The sequence below is a fragment of the Lepidochelys olivacea genome, assembly GCF_965140295.1.
Source record: "Lepidochelys olivacea isolate rLepOli2 genome assembly, chromosome: 11".
NCBI classification, from domain to species: Eukaryota; Metazoa; Chordata; order Testudines; family Cheloniidae; genus Lepidochelys; species Lepidochelys olivacea.
Window position 1 is genome coordinate 65,115,767 of NC_140421.1, and position 27,768 is coordinate 65,143,534.

The 27,768-nt window shown below is 41.8% G+C and overlaps 1 protein-coding gene across 32 annotated transcripts in view; it reads left to right on the top strand.

Annotated features, from left to right (window-relative positions):
• Positions 1-27,768, top strand: part of MAP2 (microtubule associated protein 2) — a 340,514-nt gene that overhangs the window by 280,578 nt on the left and 32,168 nt on the right. For 8 of the 32 annotated variants that reach the window (XM_084643737.1, XM_084643738.1, XM_084643768.1 and 5 more), the window contains 8 exons: positions 3,775-4,020; positions 6,589-10,434; positions 10,686-10,892; positions 11,277-11,411; positions 16,061-16,122; positions 20,894-21,079; positions 23,046-23,199; positions 25,952-26,292. In XM_084643737.1, coding sequence (XP_084499863.1) covers positions 3,775-4,020; positions 6,589-10,434; positions 10,686-10,892; positions 11,277-11,411; positions 16,061-16,122; positions 20,894-21,079; positions 23,046-23,199; positions 25,952-26,292 — 5,177 coding nt within the window. Of the gene's footprint in view, positions 1-3,774; positions 4,021-6,576; positions 10,435-10,685; positions 10,893-11,276; positions 11,412-16,060; positions 16,123-20,893; positions 21,080-23,045; positions 23,200-25,951; positions 26,293-27,768 lie in introns of all 32 variants that reach the window. The other 24 variants (XM_084643752.1, XM_084643754.1, XM_084643756.1 and 21 more) reach the window with 13 other exon arrangements.

Here is a 27,768-nt window from a genome sequence, read left to right on the forward strand (position 1 = left end):
TTTTTTTCACATGGAGGTGACGTCTCTCTGGAACCCACACACCCCAAGGGGAGGCTTCAGCATTCGAGGCAAATGCAGCACTGCTATAAATGGACCCAAGTCCATGGTGGCCAACAGAGATGCAGCCACTTTCACAGGAGTTGAATTTAGTCCATAATTTGTAGTAAAATGGCCTTGATTATTGTAGTGAAAGGAGCAGCTAATTTTAAAAAAGTATAAATTGTTCCTTCTCCTTTTGTGAGAGGATCACTACCAGAGAAAGTGTGGAAAGTAGGCTATCATTTGATACCTGAGTTAAGCCAGTTGTTAATGCTACCGAAAAAAACAACACCCATCCACTGGGACAGCAGTAGAAAATGACTGATCACCTTTGATTCATCAGGTAGGGCAAAGGAGGCCAGATTCATCCTTAGTGTACCTCCATTGACTTCACAGGGATTAACTTGACCTACGGTGTCTTTACCAATATTCCACGTGTCCAGCTGACAATGTGTTTATCTGGTCATCAACAAGATGGCATGTAAGATAGACATTTACGAAAGTTCGTTGCAATCATTCTGTATCCCATCTCTTATTAGGTTGAGCCCCTCACTGAGTAAAATTAGCTGTATTATTTTATCAAGAGGGTTGAAGAAGGGTGGAATTAATTTTTTGGAGTTAGTTCCTACTCCAGATAGTGAAAAGGGTGTTGGCTTCTTAGCCAAGACCAAATAGACAATGTCACACTCAACACTGTTGTGCTAAATTAGCCTGGGACTTAAACTGAATCTGAAGAATGGTGACATTCTACAGAGGTTTAAGTCACAGAAGAATAGCCCTGAATATCTGTAATTGTTCAGTGAAACATATGAGAAGAACTGAGGAGATCATGTCAGTGACGACCTTACCACATCAGAGAATTTAGCTTGATATTGAAAAGTGTATTGAATATTATAATATTATTGGATCAGATAGGTAAATCTATTTCCTAGAAAGGGGGGAAATTAATAGAAAAGTCAAGTGTTTTAATATATTTTTAGGTGGAACTAGTACTTGACTTTTGTGTGTGTGTGGTTATTTACATCTGAAAATACAGATGCTTGTCCATTCAAGTAGAACATCTTTTTTTCTGCAGATATAGACACACCCAGTAGTGCAGCTATATTAAGATTCTATAAATGTTTCCATTATAAACCTCATGTTTTGGAGATTGTAACCCAGTAGTAAAATTTTGCTCCGTAGTAAAGCAAAAATCTGTGGTCTTGGTGGAGTAGGAGTTTTTTCCCCAATGTAAAAACATATGAGAAGATATTTCATGTAACTTTTGTTTTGGTAGTGTTTCTTTTTTAATTGTGTACTCAAAATAATATTGGTATGATGGGCTGTAATAATACTGAAAGAGCCATTCTGATCTATAATATTGACAGTTAGTTATTTATAACATTTAGCTAATTATACTTTCTTTGGACCAAATTGTTCACTTTGTTCCACCTATTCTGCAGCCATGTTATTTGTGTGATAGCAATGAAGTTACGTTACATAAAAATGAGGTTGAGAATTGGATCCTTTACATTTTTGATCTAAAATTTTAAAAAGAGAGATAAATGCAAAAGAAAACAAAGCAAAAAAAAGTTTAGTAAAGTATTTTAGCAAGGAAATAAAGATTTTGTAGTTGAACACTGTCATTAACTTGCCCTTATTGTGCCAATATATTACACTTTTATGTTAGATAACACACACCTATGCTTAAAGATCCCTGCAACACCTCGACACCATGATCTGGTGAAAGACACAGTTACAGTTAAAAGAAAAGGAGTACTTGTGGCACCTTAGAGACTAACCAATTTATTTGAGCATAAGCGTTCATGAGCTACAGCTCACTTCATCGGATGCATACCGTGGAAAGTGTAGAAGATCTTATTATATACACACAAAGCATGAAAAAATACCTCCTCCCACCCCACTCTCCTAGGCTATTACCAGCAGGAGAGTGAGTTTGTGTGGGTGGGGGGGTGAGAAAACCTGGATTTGTGCTGGAAATGGCCCAACTTGATTATCATACACATTGTAAGGAGGGCGATCACTTTAGATAAGCTATTACCAGCAGGAGAGTGGGGTGGGAGGAGGTATTTTTTCATGCTTTGTGTGTATATAATAAGATCTTCTACACTTTCCACGGTATGCATCCGATGAAGTGAGCTGTAGCTCACGAAAGCTTATGCTCAAATAAATTGGTTAGTCTCTAAGGTGCCACAAGTACTCCTTTTCTTTTTGCGAATACAGACTAACACGGCTGTTACTCTGAAACCTGACAGTTACAGTTCTAATTCCAAATCTTCTGACTTCTGTTAATTTGAGATGAATCACATAACTAATTTCATTTTTATATTTTAATTAATAATGCTGTATTTTGGATAACTATTTTCTCCTCACAGGCTAATGAACACATTCTTTCTTGTGATTTATAAAGGCATAAAATTTAGTTCTTTTTCCCAAACCAGCCTCAGGAGAAAAATCACTTCTTTACAGAGAGGTTTAGCATCAGTAAAACAGGGCCAGATACAATCATTGTTGTTCAGGTTCAATAGCACCTTACTTCAACCTGACTCAGTGAGGGACTTAAGCGTGGGCCTAACTTTAAGGCACACAAGTACTCCTGTTGACTTCAATGGGACTACTAAGCATGTGCTTAAGAAACTTGCCGAACTGAGGCCTGAATAATCCCAGTTGCTATCATTGGGAGTACTCATGGGTAAGGTCAAGATTTTGGTACAGGGATTTGTATTAAAATTCACGGGCAGGATGTGGGCAATAAACAATAAGTCACGGAAGCCCCGGGCCCCGACACCCGAGGCTGACAGCTGTTGCCCCAGTGCTGTGGGGGGCTGACAGCTGTTGCCCTGCTGCTGAGCGGGGCTGATTGCCCAAGCCCTGCTGCTCCAGGAGGGCTGACTGCCCGAGCTGCGGCCCACTGCTGTGGAGGGCTGACTGCCTGAGCAGGGGGCTGAAGCTGAAGGCAGAATTTACAGAGGTCTGGTAAATCACAGAATCCGTGACTTCAGTGGCAAAATCGTATCCTTTTATCATGGGGTAAGGTACTATTCAACCTGAGTATGAATGCCAGAGTCTGGCCCATAATGAACAGTTCAATAATCATTCTTCAGCCTTCTTCTGCTGTGGCAAGAGAAGAACCAAAAATATGCTTAATATTAATATAATTATATTAGCACCACACCAAATTGGGTGCCTTGTAGTAGGTTAACTTACTAGGCAGTTAGTGCTCAATTTCCTCAAAGTCAGTGAGAGGAGTTACTTCCTGCATTGGAGAAAACAGCACATTTATCAAAAATTTCAATGCACTTTGTGAGTACGTGGATTCATCAGACTTTTCACGGCCATCTATCACCCAGCACCATCTCCATTTCCAATGAGTATTCAGGATGTCTGATCTACAGTCATTTCCGTGTTGGAAGGGCAGGTCTGTAAAACACTTTCAGCTCTCATTTTACAACCTAAACATGCTTCTCAAGGAGGCAAACAATACTGTTATGCCTTACGCATTGCCATGCAAAACGCAATTTGGCAACCAGAAAATAATACATCCTTTTTCGTTCTAAGGCAAACTCACTCTCCTCCCCCTCCCCCCTTCCCCCAGCACTTGAAATGGGATGGAAGCTGACACTGCCTTGAGGTTGGCTATCTAGCCCACCTATAGAGCTGAAAGTGTTACTGTAAGAACAGTCCTACTGAACTTTGTACTTTGTGTTGATGTCACCTCCTTTTCCATCCCCCAAGAAGAAGAAACAGTAGAGAGTCGAATGGCTGAGGAAGAGAAACCAGCAGCTCTTCCTGGAAAGGAGCTGGGGAAAGACAGTGGGCCTGCTGAGCCTTCAGAGCAGACAGCGGGCCGGCTGGATTCTGGTTCGGAGGCCAAAGTGTATCATGAAGACAGTGTGCCAAGCGTGGCACCCAGCGGGAAGAGCATAACAGTTATCGAGGAGGTGCCACTGAAGGCAAAAATACCTTCCTTGGCTGAGGAAGGTGTGTCCTCCTTCGGATTGCATGTGTTTGCTGCAAATGAGTTCTTCTCCTGCTTTCTCCAGTGCTTTCCACGGCTGCTCCATTTCCTCCTCTTCTCGTTTATTATTATTATTGTTCTTGTTATTATGCTTGACGAGTATGTATGGGGTAACCCGATTTGCATAGATGCTGTATAACAGATGGTTTCCCACCACTGTCGCTGATTCCTGATTATTTTTTTTTTTTACTTTGCCACGATACAATGTGCTTTGCAGCTAAGCTGATACCGCCACGTCAGCCTTTCCCCCCCATCTCAGATGTGTTTGCCAGTCACATTGCTAATCTATGTATGTACATTTTTTTCTTTTTGGTGCAGAGATCCATCTGGTTTTCTTTTATAAAAAAAAAAAAAAGAAGAAGAAGAAGAAAAAGGGGGAGATTTATTGACTTAGAATATGACATAAAGAGGCTTAAACTGTAGAAATATTTTTGCTTGCTGTGTGCAGTATTATTATTTATTTATGCTTCCGTGCATTCTGGTTTCGTTTCCGTAAGGCTATTGCTTCTTATGTCATATCCTCACCATTCATTGCAATCAGCTCCCCCCTTCCCTTCCCGCCTTGACCGTCGCCAAAACTTTGGGTTTTCATTTATTTTAGGCTTATTACAAGTTTATGGCCCAACCGGCTCAGGTACAATTCCCATCGATCCCAGTGGGATTTTTGCCTTTGTAATGAAGTGTGGAATTGGGCACTTAGGGTAAAACCCTAAAATGCTTTGGCAAAACTATCGATAATTTTGATCAAACTGAAATCAATAGTTTTGCTTGAGTAAGAAGTAAGTCTTCAGGTTTTGTCCTTTTGACAGTATTTCTCATCAGTTGTTTCAGGGGGAAGCATAGACTGCATTAAGAAAAGGAGTACTTGTGGTACCTTAGAGACTAACAAATTTATTTGAGCGTCAGCTTTCGTGAGCTACAGCTCACTTCATCGGATAAATCCTACATTGCGTATGAGGTGGTGATGAGCCATACACTTCCTAATTAAGAGATTTTGGGTGTTGGAGGCTTGTGTTTACAAAAAAGCTTGTCCCAGTCATTTTATTTGGCCCAGTTGAGCCAAGTGAAATTCCTTTGGTATTGTGTCTGCTAATATCATGTAGTGTGTGCATCAGCATTACCAGCAGAGGTACAGTGCTATAGGTGAAGAAAGTCTCAGTGAAACCACAGTGAAATCAGCTAATGGGCATTGCTTTTGCACATTATATGTGTGGCAAATAATCACCACCGTCACCAAAACACCACAAAAACTTTAAAAATAGAGAGGAGGAAGAAGTATGACAGTTGTGGATGTTTTTACTTGCTACCTACAATGTTTAGAAGGGTGGTTAATATTTTAAGCTAAAGATAACCTATCTAAATATTTTATATAATGATGAACACATTAATTCAAATTGCTTTAAAAATAATAAAGGGCCCAGACCTGTGTGCCATAGTCACATGGTTTCATTGGCTTCAACTGGAGAACTTCTGTGAGTAAGGAGATCCATATTTGTTTGCCCGAGATTTGTTGCAGCACATTCTGGAAACATGCATAATTTTATAGACTAGACAATGTTATAACACATTCTGGCATAGATTTCATTATCCTTGTCTCATAATGCACTAGGGAAAGATCAATCTATTGACTACTAATAAATCATCCATAAATTTTTATATATTAAAATGTTACCAAAGAATATTAACAATGCTAAGAATATAGCCGTAACAGATGTCAGAGTAACATTTTGATTAATTTTAAAATAATCCAGGGCCTTATTTTTCAGTGATGCTGAACACCCATGGTTTCCACTGACTTCATTTGGAGCTGTGAGTGCTCTGCATTTCTGAAAGCAGGGCCTTGCAACTTTGGAAATACAAACAGGTTCACATCCCGTGCATGTTGCATGAGGTCAGTTTCATGAGAATAACCTGCTTTCTGCTTTTTTGCTAAAAAGCAAATGTAAAAGATCAGTGATATTAGTCAGTGAGCGCCCTTGTTCTATACTTAGCCCATGTACTGTGCATTTTAATATTTCCCTTGATTAAGCTAGATACACAAAAACTCGTAATTTAAAAAGAGATGTAGTATTATATAAATGCATAGACTGTGTATTTCAAGCACATATACAAGGATACTGTTACTTGGCCAAATCTTGCAGACATTTACCAAAACAAAATTTTTATTGACTTCAGAGTCTAGCAAAGCACTGAAATATTAATTGGGGAATATTACGATTTTACTGTTACAAGTAATGAGTATGAAGAAATCACATGAAACAAAGGGGTATATTTCTCATTTCAGTGGAGACAGATTTATATGTGTAACTCATATCATCATTAATGCACTTATGAAACCTTCTTCATCGAGAGGAGAGTGCAACACTTTAAAACAAATTTCTAACTGAATAGCATTGCTGCATGTTTGCATATTTTCCCCTCTCCCTTCCATTAATCGTACCAAGATATTGATGTAAGCTAAGTGACTGCCTATAAGTGTTTTAAATAATTTGTCATAAAACCCAACCAAACTACTTCAGATTTACTTACAGCCTCGAAGATGGAAATCCGTGACCAGGAGGGCACAGGCCCTTTCACAGCTGAGCCATTAGACACAAAGGAACGTGAGTCAGAGAAAGACAGTAAGACTGGTGAGCAATCTAAACATGATGCCTTAGTTCCACAGCCAGCAAAAACTGAGACTCTAGATAAAAAGGAGGCACGGGGCAAAGAAGAAGAGAAAATGCATACAACTGTGTCGGGACAGACTTTGGATGCAGATCTGCAAAAGAAAGGGGAAGTAAGTTTTGCAGACCCAGGTGCTGATTCAACTGCAGAGCCTCTTGTATCTCAAGGACACAGGGACTTGTCAGCTGACCTGCCGAAGGAGAGTAAAACAGATGGAAGGAGTACAGATACCCAGATACCATCTAACCAAGCTATACCCCTGAAATATAAAGATGACTTTACAGACAGCCAGAAGAGTAATCTTGCTCTTTTGCCTTCAGAATCTAGAATTGACATGTCTGGTGCTGCCAAAAGTGAACCTCCTTCAGAAACTCCAGTGACTGTCCCACAGAAATCACAACTTGAAGACAGTTGCAAAACAAAACAAGAGTCCACCGACAAAGAGATTGCCAAAGATCTTTCAAAAGATGAAAAGATCCACAAAGACAAAACAGAAAAGCCAGAGGAAGGAGAAGTCTCAGCAATGGCTGCAGATGCCCCCAAACCAACTACAGAGGAAAGACCCGTCCAGAAAATTTCTACTTGGGGGGAAGAAAAGGACATGACAAGGGACGAGAGTGATGAGGAGGACAGATCTGGCTTCCTGGATTGGCAGCCATCCAAAGTATTAGATGATAGTAAACTTTATGCAGAGCAGGAAGATAAAATAGTTGTTCCAGACAAAGCCGTTGTTAGTGAAGCTAAAAAGTCATCTGATGGTCTCAAAGCAGAAGAAGAGACTGATCTAACTGGGGTCTCAGCAGTATTAGATGCCAAAAAGGAAGAGCAGCAGAGCACAGAGACCCCCACTGGCAAGTTAAGCCATGAATCATTTCCTGAGAAACCAAAAGAACCTATAGATACAGCTCAGTTATCTAAAACAACAGAAAAAGCTCCTGATGCACCAAGGTTAACAAGTGAAAAGAGCCCATCTCATGAACTCCGTCAAGACAGAGCTGTTGAAAAGGATGCTAAGGAGGATACATTCCATATCTCAGATTCAGCTACTCGTGAAATACAGGTAGAGGAGGATAGGTCAGGAATGTCAAAGTATTTTGAAACATCTGCTTTGAAAGAGGAAGCAACAAAAAGTGACATACAGCAGCAAGGCAGTGATTACTATGAACTTAGTGACACTAAGGAAAGTGCATATGAACTTTATCATGCAGATCCTCTAATATCTAAAAAGGAAGACAAGAAATTACAGCCAGAAACAGATCAACCGTCAGGTGTCCCAGCTCATGAAATAGGATATAGTACTCTTGCTCAGAGTTTTCCATCAGATAAGTCTGAGGAACCTAGCTCTCCACAGGAAAGGATGTTCACTATTGATCCCAAAGTGTATGGGGATAAGAGACAGATCCATAGTAAAAATAAAGATGATTTGACTCTAAGCAGGAGCTTAGGACTTGGGGGAAGATCTGCAATAGAACAGAGGAGTATGTCAATTAACCTGCCAATGTCCTGTCTAGATTCTATAGCACTAGGATTCAGCTTTGGCCGTGCTCAGGATCTCTCTCCCCTCGCTTCAGATATTCTAACAAACACTAGTGGGAGCATGGATGAAGGTGATGATTACTTCCCAGCAACCACCCCAGCATTAGAGAGAGCCCCCTGTTTCCCAATAGATAGCACAGAGGAAGATGAAAACATTGAGGAGGAAAAAGCAATGGAAGAAGAAAATATTCAGGTTGAATCCTTGTGTGAGTCGCCCTTCCTGACTAAAGATTATTACAAAAATGGGGCTGTAATGGCCCCTGATTTGCCTGAAATGTTAGACCTAGCAGGCACAAGGTCTAGATTAGCTTCTGTGAGTGCTGATACAGAGGTGGCACAAAGAAAATCTGTTCCTTCTGATGCTGTTGTAGAAGACAGTGGTGCTTCCCTGCCTCCTTTGACTGATGAAAACCACATAACACTAAAAGCTGAAAGTCAGCTAGAAGACTTAGGCTACTGTGTTTTCAATAAGTACACAGTCCCACTACCTTCGCCAGTCCAGGACAGCGAGAGCTTAACCGGTGAAATCTGCCCCTTTTATGAAGGCAGGGATGAAAAAATGCAAAGAGGACTGGCAGCTGACCTCTCTTTGATAGAAGTGAAGTTGGCAGCAGCTGAAAAGTCTAAAGAAGAATTCAGCGGTGGAAAAGACCTGAGTCCAAACATCTCCAGTGACCCAACCGTTCTGGAAAGGGAGTTCGAGCAGGAGAAAAAAGGTTCTGATAAGCTAGATACTGTGCTGGAAAAAAGTGAGGAACAAGTTGATTCCAAAGAAATCTATTCCGTTGAAGATACAAAACATGAGAAAAAAAGGCCTGATGCAATTTTAGAAATGAAAGAAGAAGGTACGGTTGATAAACTTCATGTAGCTGGTCCAGAGAGTGACACTGCCTATGACAAAGCATTAACAAAAGAGGTAACAGAAGAAAAAGATCTTGTTTCTTTACTGACTCAGAAGCAGGAAAAGTCTCTTAGCATGGTTCCAAAGGTAGCCAAGATAGAAACACCACACAGGCCAGACTATGATGCTATAAAACACGAGATGGATGTTGCTGCCAGGAAAGCTGACCAAGAATACCAGACTCAGCTACACACTGAGGTCAGTGAGTTTGCTGCCGCTGGTTCAAAGCAGGACACAGATTCTGTAAAAAAAGCAGAGCTTGAAGCCCGAGAAGCTCAGCAGCAGCAAAAGGACTTGGCCTCTTTGCCCAAAGAACCCAAGGAGGCCGATGTTCTTTCAGCAACTGAGCCTACTCAAATGAAGGACAGCACCAAACTGTCTGAGTCTGAAATTAAGGAGAAAGTGCCTAAGCCTGATCTGGTGCATCAGGAAGCAGTAGATAAAGAAGAATCTTACGAGTCTAGCGGAGAACATGATCAAATCCAAGAAGACTTAAGTGGAGAATCTTTGAAACCTGATGACGGCAAAACAGAACCTCAGAAACCACCTGTATCAGAAGAAGAGATTACATCACAATTGCCAAGGGAAGAGCCTTCCATCGAGCTTGCCATTTCAAAAGCTGACTCTGTGCAAGAAGACACAGCTGACATCCAAATGGAGAGCATACCACAGCCTAAAGACGAAATTAAAGAGCCAACTCCAGACATAGCTGTGAGACCTGCAGAAACCACAGAGCAGCTACTGTGTGATTTAACATCTGAGTCTTTAAAAGGCAAAGAGCATGAAGAAAAAGAAGGAGAAGAAAAAGAAGACGATGATAAGCATCGACTCATGGCAGACATGCACCAAGAAATAGAGTTGGAAGCACCTGCTGGAAAAGAGGTGCCGACGGAGACTGGCCCAGAAGAAGTGCCTGAACTGAAAGGAGTTATTGAGTCTGTTGTGACAATTGAGGACGACTTCATCACGGTGGTGCAGACAACTGTGGATGAGGGCGAATCTGCCTCTCACAGTGTGCGCTTTGCTGCCGCACAGCAGGAAGAAATGGAAAGAAGGGACTCCCTGCCTGAAGAGGAAGTGGAAATGGAGATAGAGGAACCCGCTGACATCCAGGCAGAGCCCAAAGAGGGCTCGCCAGAAGCTCCTGCTTCACCCGAAAAGGAGGAGATCCTGCTAACCGATTACAAGACAGAGACATATGATGATTACAAAGATGAAACTACTATCGATGACTCCGTCATGGACACAGACAGCCTGTGGGCAGATACTCAAGGTGTGCATTATCCTTTTTTTAAAAAATGTTTTTGCTTCCCAACAAACCATAATGATTAAAAAGCAAAATAATAATAATAATAAATAATAATAATTAATAATTTCTGCACATTTCAGAAATGTTATAAAATAATCTGCCCTTTATTTTAAATGATCTGCTGTGTTTTCAAATTTCTTGCCCCTCCACCAAAGCATTGTTAACATTTGTTACTAATTTTCTGTTTGTTGTTATAATTTGCTCTGACCCTACAGATGATGATAGGAGCATCATGACAGAACAGTTAGAGACTGTTCCTAAAGAGGAGAAAGCAGAGAGAGAATTGCGAAGATCATCTCTCGATAAGCATAAAAAAGAGAAACCTTTTAAAACTGGGAGAGGCAGGATTTCTACTCCTGAAAGAAAAATAGCTAAAAAGGAACCTAGCACACTCTCCAGAGATGAAGTGAGAAGGAAAAAAGGTTCATTTAACACTCACTATTACCATATTTTTGCTGTTGTACAGTACTGCCAGGTTACTCTGTTGTAGAAGTTGAATGTTGTGATAGTACTAACTAATACTATTTAATCAGACATTGTACAATTACGTCAAAACAAGGTGCTAGGCTCACCCCTCTGTTACTCCAGCTTTATGCCCATATGGCGGACAAGGCAACACATCTGGGATTAATGCATCACTCCTTCGCCTCTGCAAACTAATGAATTCATTAGTTCAGTCCGGTGCGACCTAAAGCATCAAACTGGAGGAACAGAGCAGTGGGTCTGGCCCATGGTTGATTTGTTGTCATGTAAAACTGTTTGGGCTTTTTTCCTGATTGTGTGCTTTTGTGTTTTCTTGTCCATAGCAGTGTATAAGAAAGCTGAACTTGCTAAAAAATCTGAAGTTCAGGCCCACTCTCCCTCCAGGAAAATCATTTTAAAACCTGCTATCAAATATACTAGACCAACTCATCTCTCCTGTGTTAAACGGAAGCAGACAGGTGACTGTGCTGTGTTCAGTTATGCAATGTGGCTGGCAAACATAGACACTTTATTTTTTTTAAATCTCATGGCTGTAGCAGCTTCTCTGTATTTTTATTTTCATTTTTTCTCTGAGAATATCAACCTTCATGAATAATATCACTTTTCAGTGTTTTGTGTCATTCTTCTTTTTCGGCATTTCTTTATTTCTCTGTTTGTTTGGCAGAGGCCATGATCATGTATGCTTGTCATTGCTCGGCCCTCCAAGTGCCGTGATTGTATCTTGGCGTTGTGCTTGAATGTGGTGTTGTAGGAATCTCTATTTTCATTATTTGTATTTATTTATTTATTTATTTGGGGGTGAATTTATATGGTGGGAAAGCGTTGACAGCGTAAGCCATGGTGTACATATCCATTAGTTTGCTTTTTTTCTCTCATGCATAATAAGAAGACTTGTATATTACTCATTTATACTTATCTGCATTGGCACTTCCAAATCTGTTACTGATGTTTATGACTTCAAGCCAAAACCCACAGGGAGAATCTGGAATGCAGAGTACGACGCTGAGAGAGAAGAAATCTGGGAGTCAAACGACGAATGCATTTCAAGCAAAAATGGTTTTCAAAATCTTAGTATTTGATAGGAGAAGATGAGAGAAAGACAACCAGTAGTTCTCACAATATCTAAATAGATATGTCATTATTCAGAAGACCAGAATTAGAACATCTTCACTCCAGTCTCACAGTATTATTCTTGATGCACTGTCAAATTCGGGTGGAAAGAGAAGTATTGGACTTCTCTGGTTTTTTTATTTTAAAGGGATGGGACATAATTTTCCTATAACACAGTTTGATACCTCCATGTACTGCAATGCAGTTGCTCCTTTTTTACACTGGAGTAGGTGAGAGGAGAACCATGCCTCAGTAGTTTACATTCAGGGTATAATATTTGAAAATGGAAATATTTTTACGTTTCTTGGCTCAGAAGTTAAAAATTATGTTTATTACTTTGGTTAGCAAGATATAAATTAGAGTAGTCTCCAGTGTGCTCCAACTAGCTCCAGACCACAACTGGGAGAGTAAAGGTGGCTTAAACCCACTTCTGCCCCCCACTACTTCTTCTCTTTCACAAAGCACAGCTTAATGAGACCAGAAGATGTGACCCATAATTCAAAGATTCTTCAAAGAACCCAAAGTGTGTTGTGGGATTAGGGACTCGGTGGCACAAGTTGGTTTAATGCTTTAGTCCTTCACCTTTGTAGGCCAGGTTTCATATCCTGCATTGGTCATAAATGAATTTTTAACTATTTGGCATGATTTGATTGCGATTTAGGGAGGCTTAGGGCTAAAACAGTGAGGTGTTTCTTCATGGCATAAAGCATTTGCTTTATAGATTTACAGTCTTGCTAATATCCACACCTCTTTCTTATGTATACTGCTATTGTTCCCTCCCATGGGCTACCACTAACCCTCAAAAACAAAAATTTCTTCCTGTGGCCTTCTAGTCAGAATTGAGGTGTGCCAGTAGAAAAACAGGGGGAAGCCTGCCCATCGCTTAGACACACTCATTCTGGCCCAAGGTAGTGCTATCTGCCCCTCATTGTAATGTATAAAGGAATTCACTCAAATTAAAAACAAACCCAACAGGTAGCGAAAGTGGAAAATATAATTTAAGGACAAACTCCAAATTTATTCAAGCAGTAAGAGTTGAGATCAAATAAAAACCCCTCGTCCAAAACATCAACAAACTTTGAGAGAATTCTGAATCAGATTAAATTTCATGGCCTTTCTAATGGGTTGAACCAGAACCCCAGATCTGAAATTTGGCATAATTTTGGTCTGGAACTGAACTTTGAGGTTTGGGCTCATCTGTAAAGCAGACGAACATGAACCAATCACTGAATGAACAGAAAGTCCCCACAACCTAACATTGGCACATCCTCAAGACAGCTGAAAAATCACAAGACAGCACACAGAAAACCTGGTTTTCTTTTTCCTCCCCTTTTCTGTATCAGTGCAGTCACTCCAGTGATTGCTGCTGCGGGGGGTAAGGGGGCATAGAAGGATATTTCATAGACTTGCCCCCTGGGGTGTAGGCATCCAGGATTAAATATGCACACCCATCAGGTGCACCTAACCAACACAGGGTCTGGATCCATCCCCAGGCATCTTCAGGATCTGGGAGCTGGAGGGGGACGTATATTTTCCTAGCTGAATGGTGTAAACCAAGAAGTCTGTTTTCCATTCTTCCTTTTTGATGAATGTAAAACAGTTTGTTTGAGGTTAGTGTCTACTCCCATTGAAATCAGTGTAAGCTTTCTTTTTGGTTTTAGTGAGAGCTGAATTGGATGCCTAGCCACAAATGCCCCAGAGTGTAACTCCGAGCACATTCCAAGCAGCAAAAACTTCCATGTTAGCCTTTTCTGAGCATTAAAAATGAAACTTGTCCAAAGAGCAATCGTATGGGACACAGGTGTCTCCATTAAAACGTCAAAATTGTGTCCACATTTACCATGGAGTGAGACAGTAAATGAGATATCACAGTATTTCCCTAGAATCTCAAGGGACAGAAAATAACTCACGTCACTGTGTAGTAACTATGGGCAGAAGCTGACTATTTTAATGGCAATCACAGTCTCCTTTAGAGTGGGATTCTCAGTAATTATGATTATTAAAAGATGCTCCTTCCTTGGAACATGAAAAGAGAAAGAAGGCAGAAGGAAAAGACAGTTTTATTTGATCATCTGAACTTTATCCTAATTTCCATCGTTTTGTGTGATTGGCTGAAGTCAGAAGACACTGCTGCCTTTGTGACATCATATCATGGATGTCATAGGGGTGGCCAGCACAGTTGCTTAGCCTTTGAACTGGGGCAAACATGCATTAGGCTTGTCTTCCTTGTCTTAAATATGTTTATTGTGTGATTAAACTGGTAGCGGAGCACGAAGGGACAGTGTGACGTCATGATCCAGGTGTTTTGCTCAGATGGAGGAGTTGTTATGCTTTCAGGTAAGTCAGTCACAGAAGCACAAAACTGTGCTCTTTACTTCATAGCTGCAGGCAGTTGGAGTTAAATACCAACGGAAAAAGGAGAAACATTTAAAACCCAAAAAACAACAGTAACAGATGTGGTAAAATGTAATGCAGGAGGGTTTTATTGAACATGTTCAGCTATAAATGCAGAACTAAACTGTCAGTTCTCTTTCCCACTCTCTCTCTCTCTCTCTCTCAAGCTTTCTCTCCTACTCCCTGAATTTAAAATAAAAGAAAAAGAACAAGACAAACGTTATTTAAGAGGGCAAAATTATTGAGTGGGAAAGGCAGCCTTGTTCACAATGGAGATTGGTTGCAGAATACCACACCACTGTTACAGGCAAGGGAATGTGCTGGGACAACTCAAGGTCAAGGGGAAACCCATCTTTGCTACCCTGGACAAAGTTTCGGGGTTGGTTTCACAGATGGAACAAAATAGTGATTATAGCTAAGAGAACACCCAATCTTCCTCCTATGCCCACTCCGCGTCCAGTACTGTGCTATGGCAAAGGATTTCACTAGTAGTTAGATTTCACATAACACGTAGCTTCCTGAGTAACAGCATGGTGAACACTTACTACACAAGTTTCTGAAATGCCCCTCAGCTTCTAGACTTTCCCCTAGGATGGAGTCCAAGTCAAACGATATCATTGTCACCTCAAATGTGACTTAAATCATGTTTCATCAGACAAGAACCACAGGATAACGCTGAAAGAAGATAGGTGCTAAGTGCTTGAATAGTAAGATATTAAACTAAAGTCTCAGGGTCTGATTGATCTCTGTGTTACTCCACTTTTATACCAGTTTCCAGAGTAGCAGCCGTGTTAGTCTGTATCCGCAAAAAGAAAAGGAGGACTTGTGGCACCTTAGAGACTAACAAATGTATCTGAGCATAAGCTTTCGTGAGCTACAGCTCACTTTGTCAGCTGCATTCAGTGGAAAATACAGTGAGGAGATTTTATATACACAGAGAACATGAAACAATGGGTGTTACCATACACACTGTAAGGAGAGTGATCAGGAAAGGTGAGCTATTACCAGCAGGAGAGCGGGGGCGAGGGAGGGGGACCTTTTGTAGTGATAATCAAGGTGGGGTACTCCTTTTCTTTTTATACCAGTGTGACTGTATTGACATCAGTGGAATTATAGCAGTGTAAATTGGAGTGAATACACAGCAGTGAATCGGTGTCTTTTCATTCAGGGTTCTTGGCTAAGATTTTGAAAGTTGGTTAGTGAGATTGCTTGAGATTCCTTAAAGGGGCCTGATATTCAGAGGGCAATTGTTCAGCATTTTCTGAAAATTAGGCCCCTTTAAGGTGTCCCATGTTGGACTCCCAGAATCACAAGTCACTCCTCAAAAATCTTGGCTCTCAATCCTAGACCACTAGGAAGAGGAGGACATAATTCTAATTTGCTGGCTAGAATTAATAGATTAACTGTAACTATCACAAATATGGTAACGTGTATTCTTTTATTTCTTAAGGCAGCTGCGTATACTGCATACAGTAATTCATCAGATCATTGCCTTGCACGGTGTTTAAAAGACAATTGATTATACTGAAGGTGTCCTGTAATTCAAAATGATTATTTTTAACCATCAGGGGTTTGTTTGTTTGTTTGTTTTTGGGTCTAACAGCGGCTGGTGGTGAAACAAACCAGGCTCCGGGTGTATTTAAACAAGCAAAGGAAAAACTTTCAGTGAGTAAAATACTCCTCTTGTCATTCATCTTTCTAAAAACTCCTTTTTGTCCTGTCTCGGGTGGTTTTGTTTTAATTTCAGTAGATAACTGTGCCTTCCCTTTAGAATTCATTTGTCATATTCGTTTTTTTATTACAGCCACTTTCCCTGCATAGCACCTGAATTACAAAAATAGATAATTATATAGTTTTTGATAATGGTTTTTTATTATTATGTATTGTTCGTAGTATTGTATCATCTAGGAGTCATGGACAAGGACCCCATTGTGCTAGGTGCTGTATAAACATATAACAAAAGACAGTCCCTCAATCCACTGTTGACACACAGCCTCTGAGTTACAATAAAGTTTAATATTGTGAAGCATTTAGGGCCAGGCCCTCGGCTGGTGTGAATCAGCATAGCTCCATTGGAGCGCACTGGAGCTGCACTGATTTACCTGATCTGATGATCTGGCCACTGTTGTTATCTTGCTGGATTGTTACATGCAAGAAGAAAATCCTGCCTCATGATTGGCTGAAAAGAGTCTTGTGATGAGTCATTTCATTTCTATTGCTTTTCTCCTCAGAGGTCACAGATTTCTGGAAAATGTTAACCAATGACATCTCATATACAAATGTGCCTCCTGATTGGCTTAGCTGAGGTCATGTCCTGGACCACTCTCCATCTTAGAATGTTAGGTTTAAACAAAATTGTCAAACTTCCCGTCCTCACCTTCAAGGTTCAGCACAGCCTACACCACCACTTACATCTCTGCTGTCATCCACGCCACACCTCTGACTCCCTCCAGCCCGCCAGTGAGTATTGCCCCACCTCCCCTTTAGTCATTCTCTCCCGCCCTTCTCACATGTTGCCCATATACCCTTCCCATCCCAGCGCTCCAGGTGCCCAACTTATTTTCTTTCAAATCCCCACTGTGTAACTCTTTCTCCAAGAAGTCCACATGTGCTAGCTCACAACTGTAGTACTCCGGTGACTCACCCATTCTTGAACAACAACCACAACAAAGACCTCCAAGATTGAACCGTACTCCTGGATCTCCCAGTGTGTTTTATGCCCGATTTGTTTTGTCTGTCTACATAGATTGTAAGCTCCTTTGGGGCAGGGACCATGCAACGTGCTAACCACACTGTCAGTGCTTAGCCCATAATAATAGATGATATTGTAATCAATAATGTTGAAGACGATGGCAACAGCTTACATAATTTGTGGCCATCATGAGTGATGTGCCAGTTTAGATCCAAATCCAGCTCTGAACTCTCCCCAAATGAGTATTTGATCCAGTGCTACAATTTTGGCCCATTTCTAGCCACTGTTGAGAGATCTGTAGATATTTCTCAGTCAAACATTCAGAAATATAGGTCACAATGCATACACTGACTTCCTGCTTGGGTCAACAGCGAGGTTTGTTTTCCTCTGAGGTAAATGTCTATAGTCACCTTAGCAGAAGTTAGTATCTGCTTGTTGCCCAAGCCTTTGGTGCCCTTGGAGAGCTACTGGCACAAACAAGCAGTGTGCATTCTTCCTCTGGGTCTGTCTCCTGTCTTTGTATCTTCTTTCTTCTTCCTGTCAGTTGTTTAGGGCAAAGAGCTGAAATCTATCCTCTTCTTGCTTCCACTATTGTCTTCCTTCTCAGTCCCCAGTGCATCCCCTTCCAGAAATACCCCTCCCACCTTCTGCCTTTTCTCCTAATTCCCTGGGGCAGTCCACATCCTGACCTTTCAAGCACCTATCCCCTATTACTGTTGCATTCCCTCCTGCTTCACTGTGTGTTGTGTTGCGCAACCCTCTCAAAGTGGCCTTCTCATAATAGTTTCCCAACTCCATTCCAGCTGTCGTGTCAGGTAGAATTGCAGCTGAGTACACTCGTTGCCCATTTGCAGAGCCTTAATACCTGACTGCAATGTACATGTTGTACTTCTGAACAGTGCTCAGGAAAAGCTAAGCAGTCCCACCCTGCTGGGGAGGATCATGTCCCTCTCCCAGGTGTGTGTTAAGAACATTGGCTAATTCATATTAGGAAGTATGCATTGTGACGGCCCCTTCCCTAGCTGGCTTCTGGTATAAAATGACATTTCTGTGTTTCATCTTGGGCAATCTCTTAACCATTGCAAAACGGTCATTCTTATTGTAAGGGCCACATACTGCTCGGTCCCACATAAGCAGCCTGCCCTTCCAGCAGCAGGAGTTCTGCCAGAAACTGAAGGTAGCATATGGCCTTCAATGGGCATTTGTTCGAAAGCAAAAGTACATTCAGTTTGGCCCTCAAACACAGATAGGACAGGATTTTGCAAAATATTTTCCCATCTTGGACAGTCAAGGAGAGAGGATGATATTGCAGATAAAGCACTGAGTTGGGCTCCAGTGCGTATTTCAGTTAATCTTTTTGGGTCACATTTTGCCACCCTTATTCATGCTAAGTAGTACCTCACACCACAGTGCCAAAGGAAGTTTGTAGCAGAGTGAGGCATAGACCTCCTGAGTCCCAGAGTGGTTCACAAGACCATCCTTTCTCCTTAACTACCGTACCCTTTTAAAGACAGGAAGATATTTTGCAGTACCCTGTCCTGGCTGTGTTTGGGATCCAAATTAGATGTGCTTTACACAATGCAGCTACTCATGGAGTGAGATATTACTCAGTATGAGCAAAGAGGCAGATGCTGCCCCTCTTATGCCTTCATTGCCCAGCTGTAATATTGTACCTACTAAGGGTGTTGTGAAGATAAATGTATTAGTCTTTATGAGGTGCTCAGAAGTCACAGAAATGGTCAGATACTATAATGATGGAGGGTATAAAAGTACCGTGGGACCCAACTGCTGGTCTTCAACCCTCTCAAAATCAGGCACAAGGGGCCAGATTTGCAAAGGCATTTAGATGCCTAAAAACATGAGTTGATGTTTAGTGGCTTTACAGAAGTGCCTAAGTGAGTTAGGTGCCTAACTCCCACTGACTTTCTGCATCTTGAGTCACCTAAATACCCTTTGTAACTCTGGCCCAAAGTATCTCAAGTTGGGCACCCAAAAACGGAGGCATGCCTAACTAGGTGAACACTTCACTACGATGGAACAGTTTTATGGAAGTTATTTACTTTGTATTTAAAGCAGACGTGCCATTGATCAGCTATATGCCTCCCTGTACTTCAGATAGCAAAATAATAAATATTTCACAATGCAGAATATGTGTACATAAAAGCAGTGTTTTTAGAAACACATTCACCATATTAAAGTATCTCCAGTCATTGAACTGAGCTCATCTCCTACAATAGAGGCTGCCAAATTAACGATACTTTCAACAGAGGCCCAGTTTGATAATGCAGCAGGACTGAAATGATAGCTGTTTCCATGAGAAGGCATTAGAATTTAGAGCATTCCCAAGCTGTACAGGAATTCCTCTATTTCATTTCACAATTTAAAAATTGTTTTAAGCAATGTCAATATCCCTGATTCTGATCTCTTTTAAACTGGTGGACATGAGGAATAACTACACTGTGGTCGGTGGAGCTACACCAGTATAAAACGAGAGTAGGGAAAAAAGATTCAGACCCAGTGTTTCATAAGTGATATAACTTACGGTACCCTGATTTCTTATGGTGTCTACTGATAAAGCTGATTTTTTCAGTCCTACTATGCATTATTAAGAGCCCAATTCTGCAGCTCTTGCTTGTGCTAAGTAGCTCTTACACATATGTTGTCCCATTGGGACTGCTCACATGAGTAATTTCACCTCTGTGTGAGTAAAGTGTTGCAGAATCAGGCCTTCATTGCCACGATAATAGCTTCCAATTATTCTTTTTCATTATACCTTATACCCTTTAAGAAAAAAAAAATTAGAGCCAGATTGCAAACCCCTTATGTTGGTGAGGCATTACTAAGCCAAGTAGTCCGAGTGACTTCAGTGGAATTAGCTGTGACGCTGCTTGCCAATGTTCAGCCAGGGGCTCACAATCTGATCATCTTTCTAAGGAAATGTAATGAGTACCGAATATTCATATTACCCTGGATTTCAAGGGCTAATACGGTAGAAGAGGTGTTATTATCAAGTCATTTCCCCATTTTGAGTCGTACCGTTCAATTTTTTTCTAAATCTCCTACTAACCTTTTATTGTGGAACATTGCCAGAGAAGGAGATACTTCATATACAGGACACGATTTTAAACAAGCAGGCTCTCTTTGGTCCTGTAAATTCCCACCTGCCGTAAACGCTTACGAACTAGCCTTTGCGTCTGCACTTAATAGAGGGGGCGAACTTGCATCTACACAAAAGGAGGGCTGTATTGAGGCCCTTCTTAGGGTATGTCCACAAAGCATCTGGAAGGTGATTCCCACCTACTAGCTCTGCTTTGGCCAGTATCTAAAAACAGCAGTGTGGATGTGATGGCACATCCGGCAGCTCAGGCTAGCCACCTGAGGACAATCCCACTCGACCTCTGGGATGCATACTGAGGTAGCTAGCCTGAGCCACTGCCCATGCCCCGGCACACACGCTGCTGTTTTTTGGCACTAGCTTGAACAGAGGTAGCAGGTGTACGTGTACCTGAGCTGGGAACCGTGTCTGGATGTACCTGTAGAGTCAGCTGCTATCTCAGAGCCAAATGCTGCATTTTACAATACCGACTTGCACGTGTGTCTCAGAATTTTACATATGCTGGCTGGAAAAAGGAAGTTGAATTCATAGCTTGGCATTTTTTCATTTATCCATTTTGCATGTGTTTTCCTTTCGTCTCATTGCTCAGCTTCATGGTATGTTTCTTTTGTTTGTTTTCTCGTGACTAGACTTCCTCTTTGTCAAAGATTCCTGCCTCAAAGTCTAGAGCGAAGTCATTGCTTCCTCCAAGACCCAGCTCAGCTTGCTCACTAACTACTAAAAGGGCTACTTTTCTCGATACAGACAGTTACCTTGTACGGCCCTCCTCGGCGGGCCCAAGAGACTGCTTGCCATACTCAAAATCAGATGCTAAGGTAAGGTAGCAGAGTTAGAGAGAGGTAGCTCAGAGAGGGGCACAGGTGAATTTTGTGGATCTTATTCTCTCCCTGCTGAATCTAAGTAAGTCTCAGTGAAGTTACCTGGGTTTGTCGTCACATACAGTGGCCCAGCTGCACCTCTGTAGCACCTAAGTGAAGACGCTCCTACACTGTTGTCATAGTTAATTCTTCTCCCCTTAGAGGCAATAGCTATGTCGACAGGGGAAGCTCTCCTGTAGACCTAGCGCTGTCTACATCAGGGGTTCGGCTGGTATAACTACATTCACACCCCTCAGTGACATAGTTATACTGATATAGGTCTGTAGTGTAGACTGGGCCTCAGGCTACGTCTACACTGTAGACCTCACAGCAGCACAGCTATACTGCTACAACTGTGCCACTCTACCATCTCCCATGTATCCTCTCCTTGCCGGCAGGAGTTAAACCACCCCCAACGAGCGGCATTAGCTATGTCAGCAGGAGAGCCTCTCCTGTCAACATAGTGCCGTCTGCATCAGCACTTCTGTCGGGGAAAGTTATGTCGTTCAGGAGGGGTGTTTTTTCACACCCTCGACCAACAAAAGTGGTAGTGTAGACAACGCTTCAGTGAAGTTACTTGGAGAGTTACTCAGATCCAGTGGCAGGAGACTTGGGCTCCAGGCTCTAGAGCCCAAGACTTGGTCTCCAGGCTCTAGAGCCTGACACAACATGTATAGAAACTAAGGAGATTATTACCGATTCTTCAGGATAAAGTCAGCTGTATCATAAATGACATAAATTATACCACTAACTCTCCTTTGTCCTATGACTGTAGAAGTGTTAACTGCCCACTTCACCTGGAATGGTCTCTTTCAACATGTGTTAACTCCTTGTCTTTTCCACCTTATATTTAGCTGTAACACTCCAAGTGCCTTTCCCAGACCTGAAGAAGAGCTCTGTAAACTCAAAAGCTTGTCTCTGTCACCAGCAGAAGTTGGTCCAATAAAAGATATTACCTCACCCACCTTGTCTCTCTAATATGCTACAACAACACTTCAAAAACCATAAGTTATACATGTAGGGCCAGCTCCACCCTTGGTGAAATGGACACAGCTCCCTTGACTTCAGTGGAGTTGCGCCTATTTACAAAAGCAGAGTAGCTAGCCCCCGTGTAATTTGGTCATAAAATAAATGTAAGTGGCTAAGGACAGCAGCACCAACATGACTTTCAGGAAGTTTGTAATTTACACTCATTTAGTATTCAGGATTTCTTGTTCCATGACTTCCTAACCAGAACTCCTCTTTCACTAAGGGCCAAAGCTCACTGAAACGGATAGAAAGACTCCCAGATTTGGCTTCATTGGGATTTGGATCAAGCTCCAAGAGTCCATTTTTGCCCCATTGAACTCACATCGGGTTTTGACATTGACTTCAGTGGGAGCAAAATCAGCCTTGATACATTTTTGGTCAAATCAGTGAAACAGTATATATATTCAGGGTCTATTCAGTGAAGTTTGGAAATAAACAGAGGGGAGTTTCCCCTGAAATAGACAACCATACATTTAAGGAGCCTTCTAAAAATGAGTTTGCTGGATTGTTCAGCATAGTCTTAGGCAAACTGAAAATCTAGAGTGGGCTTTTCAAAAGGGTTCAGTATTGACCGAACTCAGCTCTCATTAAAGTCAGAAGGAGTTTTGCCATTCACTTCAGTGAGAGCAGAGTTCAGCCAACGCTGAGCACTTTTGAAATGTCTTCCCCTATGAGGCAGTCAATCTAAAAGCTAGATGCCCAGAGTCAGTAAATCCCAAGGGATTTAAGTGACTCATCAGAGTTTCCTGCATGAAATGTAAAGGAACTGGGTGTCATTTGATCTCAGTTGCATGGGGCTACCATGGGATGGCTCCTGTGTTAAACTAGTGAGAGATCACAATCTGGATAATTACGTTTACTGTAAAGCGATTTTTTTCCTTTTTGCTCCTATCAGGATGGAATAACCAAGAGTCCAGAAAAGCGTTCCTCTCTACCAAGACCTTCCTCCATCCTCCCCACTCGGAGAGGTATATCAGGAGACCGAGACAGAGATGAGAATTCTTTCTCCTTCAATAGCTCCATCTCCTCTTCAGTACGACGGACTACCCGTATGTTTCTCTGCAACCTAACTTTCCTGGGGTCTTCGCCCACCCTTGCTATATATTTCACACACTTGCTACATCCATCCCTACCTTGTCTTTGCCTTTGAAAAGTCAGCCTGAGTTGTACAGCTGGGACCAGAGATCTGGACCCCAAATTTGGGCATGTTCAGCTATGGGGTGCTGTTGTGACCCAATATAGCGACAAAGGTTTGAGTCCAGCTGTGGAACCAACCTTTCCCAAAGTCTGGGTTGCTCAGACCTAGGGCTGCAGTTGAAGCCCTTCTCTTGTATAAAAAAATCCCTTCGTGTGGGTTTCCCAGTTGTGTGACACATTTAATAGAGACCATTTATAAACAAAAAAAGAAACACACACACTGTGAGCAGTATAATTTTTTTAAAAAATAATAATTCTGATGATGGCATGAAAATGGGGGGCTTATTTAATAAAATACCCAAGATTAGTTAATTTGTTGTTTTGGTTTAATGGTCTCCTGGTGCTTAGTTAATGCCACGCCAGAAAGAAGCTTTACCTAAAAATAGTTGTATGTAAGTTATAGGGGTGACTCATCAGAAGAAAGACACAGCACTTAACCAGCCAGGTGTTTTTATCAGGGTGTGATGGTGCTGTTAGCAGCTATAAACAGGGCATTATAGAAGCCGGCACTTAGCACCCAGTGTACTGGGTGTGGTTAAAGTAAGAGGAGGTTTGGAAGGTTAGACGGGAGCACTTGTATCTGTAGAGAGCCAATCATCAGCTCACCAGTTGGGTAGCAGGGAGAAGAAAGCAAGCAGTATAAAAGGCTGAGCCAGCAAGCCAGAAAGGGGGCTGCTTCTAGCTCCTGCCATCTTTGTGTTGTACCTGGAGCACAAGGGAGAAAGCAATAATAAAGACACAATGGAAGGTGTGTGCTGTTTAATTCATCCAGAGGGTTTACCAGCCAGGATTTCCAGAAGTTGAAGCGGGGACCTGTTTGCACAGAAGCAAATCTATAGAACCATACATCTAAACAAGTTACCCTAAAACCAAGGAAATGTAACCACCCCTCTTTCCAGACATCCTCCCTTGCCAGTCTAGCACTCAGCTCAGGCCTCAGAACCTGGCTTGGTACTTTCCTGTCCCACAAGAATTCTTCTGTCTCTGCCTCTTCAGAAGCCATTTTTTTTCAAAGAAGCCTAAGAACATAAGAATGGCCACACTGGGTGAGGCCAATGGTCTGTCTAGTCCTGTGTCCTGTATCTGACAGTGGCAGCTGCTTCAGAAGGAATGGACAGAATGGGGCAATTTTGAGTGATCGAGCCCCTGCTGTCCATTCCCAGCATCTGGCAGTCAGCGTTTTAGGGATACCCAGAGCATGGGGTTGCATACCTGACCATCTTGATTAATTGCCACTGATGGACCTATCCTCCATGAACTAATTCTTTTTTGAACCCAGTTATATGTTTGGCCTCCCCAACATCAGATGGCAGTGAGTTCCACAGGTTGACTGTGTGTTGCATGAAAAAGTACTTCCTTATGTAGGTTTTAAACCAGCTGACTTTTAATTTCATTGGACAACCCTTAGTTCATGTGTTATGTAAAGGGAGTTAGATACCCAAATCCCACTGAAAATCCTTTGAAAATCCCATCTTGAGTATCGAGGATAAAGTGCAGCCCCATCTCAGTGCACAGTGACCCCTGGCTGGCATAGCAGCAAATGAACAACATGCCCATCCTCCTGTCTGGGGCAGCCGTATACCAGAGTGTGTTTGCCAAAAGGGATGGACACCTGAGGAATAAAAAATAAAGGCTGCAGGGAGGCAGGAAAATCCCATTCTCTCTCCTGCATAGTCAGTGCAGTGAGAGAACCCTGATCGACAGTTGATCGGGAGAGAAAGAGCCCAATCTGGGAGAAGCAGAGATGAGAGTAAAGAGTGCTTAATCCATTTAGTGTGTCATGTTCAACAAAGAGGCTTTCTCCTTAGCCCCGGGAGTACCAGTGCCTTGGGTCTCATCCGTCCCCGGTGACATAAATAGAATGAGTCCCTTTGACTTCACTGGCTGTTAGTGCACTCAAAGGGACTGATCTAAGAGGACTCCCCAGAAAATTCGGTGGAAGCCAAGGATGTATGTCCATACAGCAAGGAAAGGAGTACAATGTAGACTTCTGACTCCATTCCGGGGTTTTTCCTTGCTGCCTAATTTAATAATTTTAGAATTGCAATTGTCTTGACTAAGCTTTAAAGTGAACACTTTATTGAGGTGAAGGGGGGCGGGGGGGACAGTTCATGCCTTGGCTGATGCTGTTTGTATGACCTCTATTCCAGGTGTAGATTAAATAATAATTGAGGTATTCTTGTAATAATTACCTTGATACTTGCGCGAATAGAACAATAATTACCTGGGGGCAGATCCACAGGTGGAGTAAACGATCATTGCTCTTTTGAAGTCAATGTAGGTATGACTGTTTACACAAGCTGAGGATCTACCCTCTGGATTCTACTGTAGATACAAAGCTACTAGCTATGGTACATGACCAGATGCAGCCATGTATTTGAAATCTACTGTTCAAAAGTTTACAGTCGAAACCATCTCCACTATATAGGATACATTAATGCCTAATCCAAAAGCCCACTGAAGTCAGTGTGGGTCTGTCCATTGAGTTGGTGGGCTTTGGTTCAGGTTACTTACAATTATAGGTGTCATAGTCTCTGGAGACGCAATATGAAGAAAAGAGCGATTTATCCATATGGTTTTAACGCTGTTGTGTCTTCAATATAGGATCGGAGCCAATTCGCAGGACAGGAAAGAGTGGCACTTCTACGCCCACTACCCCTGGATCCACTGCCATCACTCCTGGTACCCCACCCAGCTACTCCTCCCGTACCCCAGGCACTCCTGGGACCCCAAGCTATTCCAGAACCCCTCATACTCCAGGCACTCCCAAGTCTGCTATATTGGTGCCCACTGAGAAGAAAGTCGCCATCATACGCACTCCTCCAAAATCTCCAGCCACACCTAAGCAACTACGACTTATTAACCAGCCTCTGCCGGACCTCAAGAATGTCAGATCCAAAATTGGATCGACAGACAACATCCGGTACCAGCCAAAAGGGGGACAGGTAAGAATTTACTCTAAATGCACAGTGAAGGTATTAATGTGCTGGGAAGGTCACAATTTTGAGATGCCCCATAAATAACAGTCAGAGCATTGCATCTGTTGTCACAGTTAGACGCTTTTTATTTAAATGATTTTCAATTGGGAGGGCCTGGCTTGTCTTCAGAAATTGTCTTGTAAACTGAAAATTAACTCTGGGAAAGATTTTTTTCATGCCTCACTGAGATCAGTTGAGAGGTCTGATGTACCTTCCAAGTCAAAGATGTGTTTTAGCCTAAAAACCAGAAGCTACTGCTTATTCAGTCCCCTGTTTAAATAGCAACGAATTAATAAGCTTAACAGACAGACAGGTAGTAGCCTTAATTAGAGGTGAAGTGTTTTATTAGTTTTAAACAACTGTAAAATGCAGGAGATGAATAAGAGGAAATAGAAGTATGTAAAATAATGAGTGGCATAAAGAAGATAGATTGGGAGCTTCTGTTCTCCCAATCTCAGAGCAAGAACAAGGGATCAGAGAATAAAATTAAAAGGGGACAAATTCAAAAGTTATAAAATTTAATACTATTTGACATGTTGCATTATTATATTGTGGAACTCATTGCCACAGGAAGTTGCCGAGGCCAAGACCTTAGTACAATTCAAAAAGGGATCGGACATTTATATGGGTAACAAGAATATCTAGATTTATTATAGTTAATTCTTAAAACAATTTTGGAATATTAAACCTCATGCTTTTGGCTTTAAGCCAGTCTCTAACTGTTAGAGACCAAGATGGGATCTAATACATCTGCCTATACTGGGGTTCTTATACCTTCCCCCTTGAAGCATCTTGTACTGGCCACTGTCACAGGACTAGTTGGACCTCAGGCCTGGTTCAGCCAGGCGGTTCCTATGTTCCTAGACGGAGTGTATTGTCTAAAATAATTACATCATACTAATGCACGCTTTGTTAGCTCACATTTTGCTTTCCAATGGCTATCGCCTTTGGGTTACAGATTGGTCTGCATAGCTCTTCATTTCCATAGCAACAGCTACTCCTGTTCCTTATCTCCTTTAAGGGAAAGGGGAAATGTCTGTACATACATCAGTAGAGGCCAGAAGAATTTGCAACCGAGCAAGTTTTCTGCTCACAAAAGGCCATTGCTGTATCTTGTAACTTAGAGGCAGTGGCAATCAGTTTTATTAGTTTTATTGTTTCAGAAAGGAAACCAATCTAATATAACACTGGACAAGCTGGATCAGTAAACCTAAAACCAACCAGACATATGCCTAAAACATGGACCAAATTCAACCTCCTTTTGAGGTTACAAAAATGTTGGTTACTTTATTTATCATAAAATGTTTGTCTGCTCTTCATGTTGACTCATGATCCAAATTTGCAAGGGTCTGAGTGCCCCCTACAAAGCACTCTGCGTCCTTAGCTCCCATTGGCTTCATCAGAAGTTGAGAGTGCTCAACGCCTCACAAGAATAGCATACTG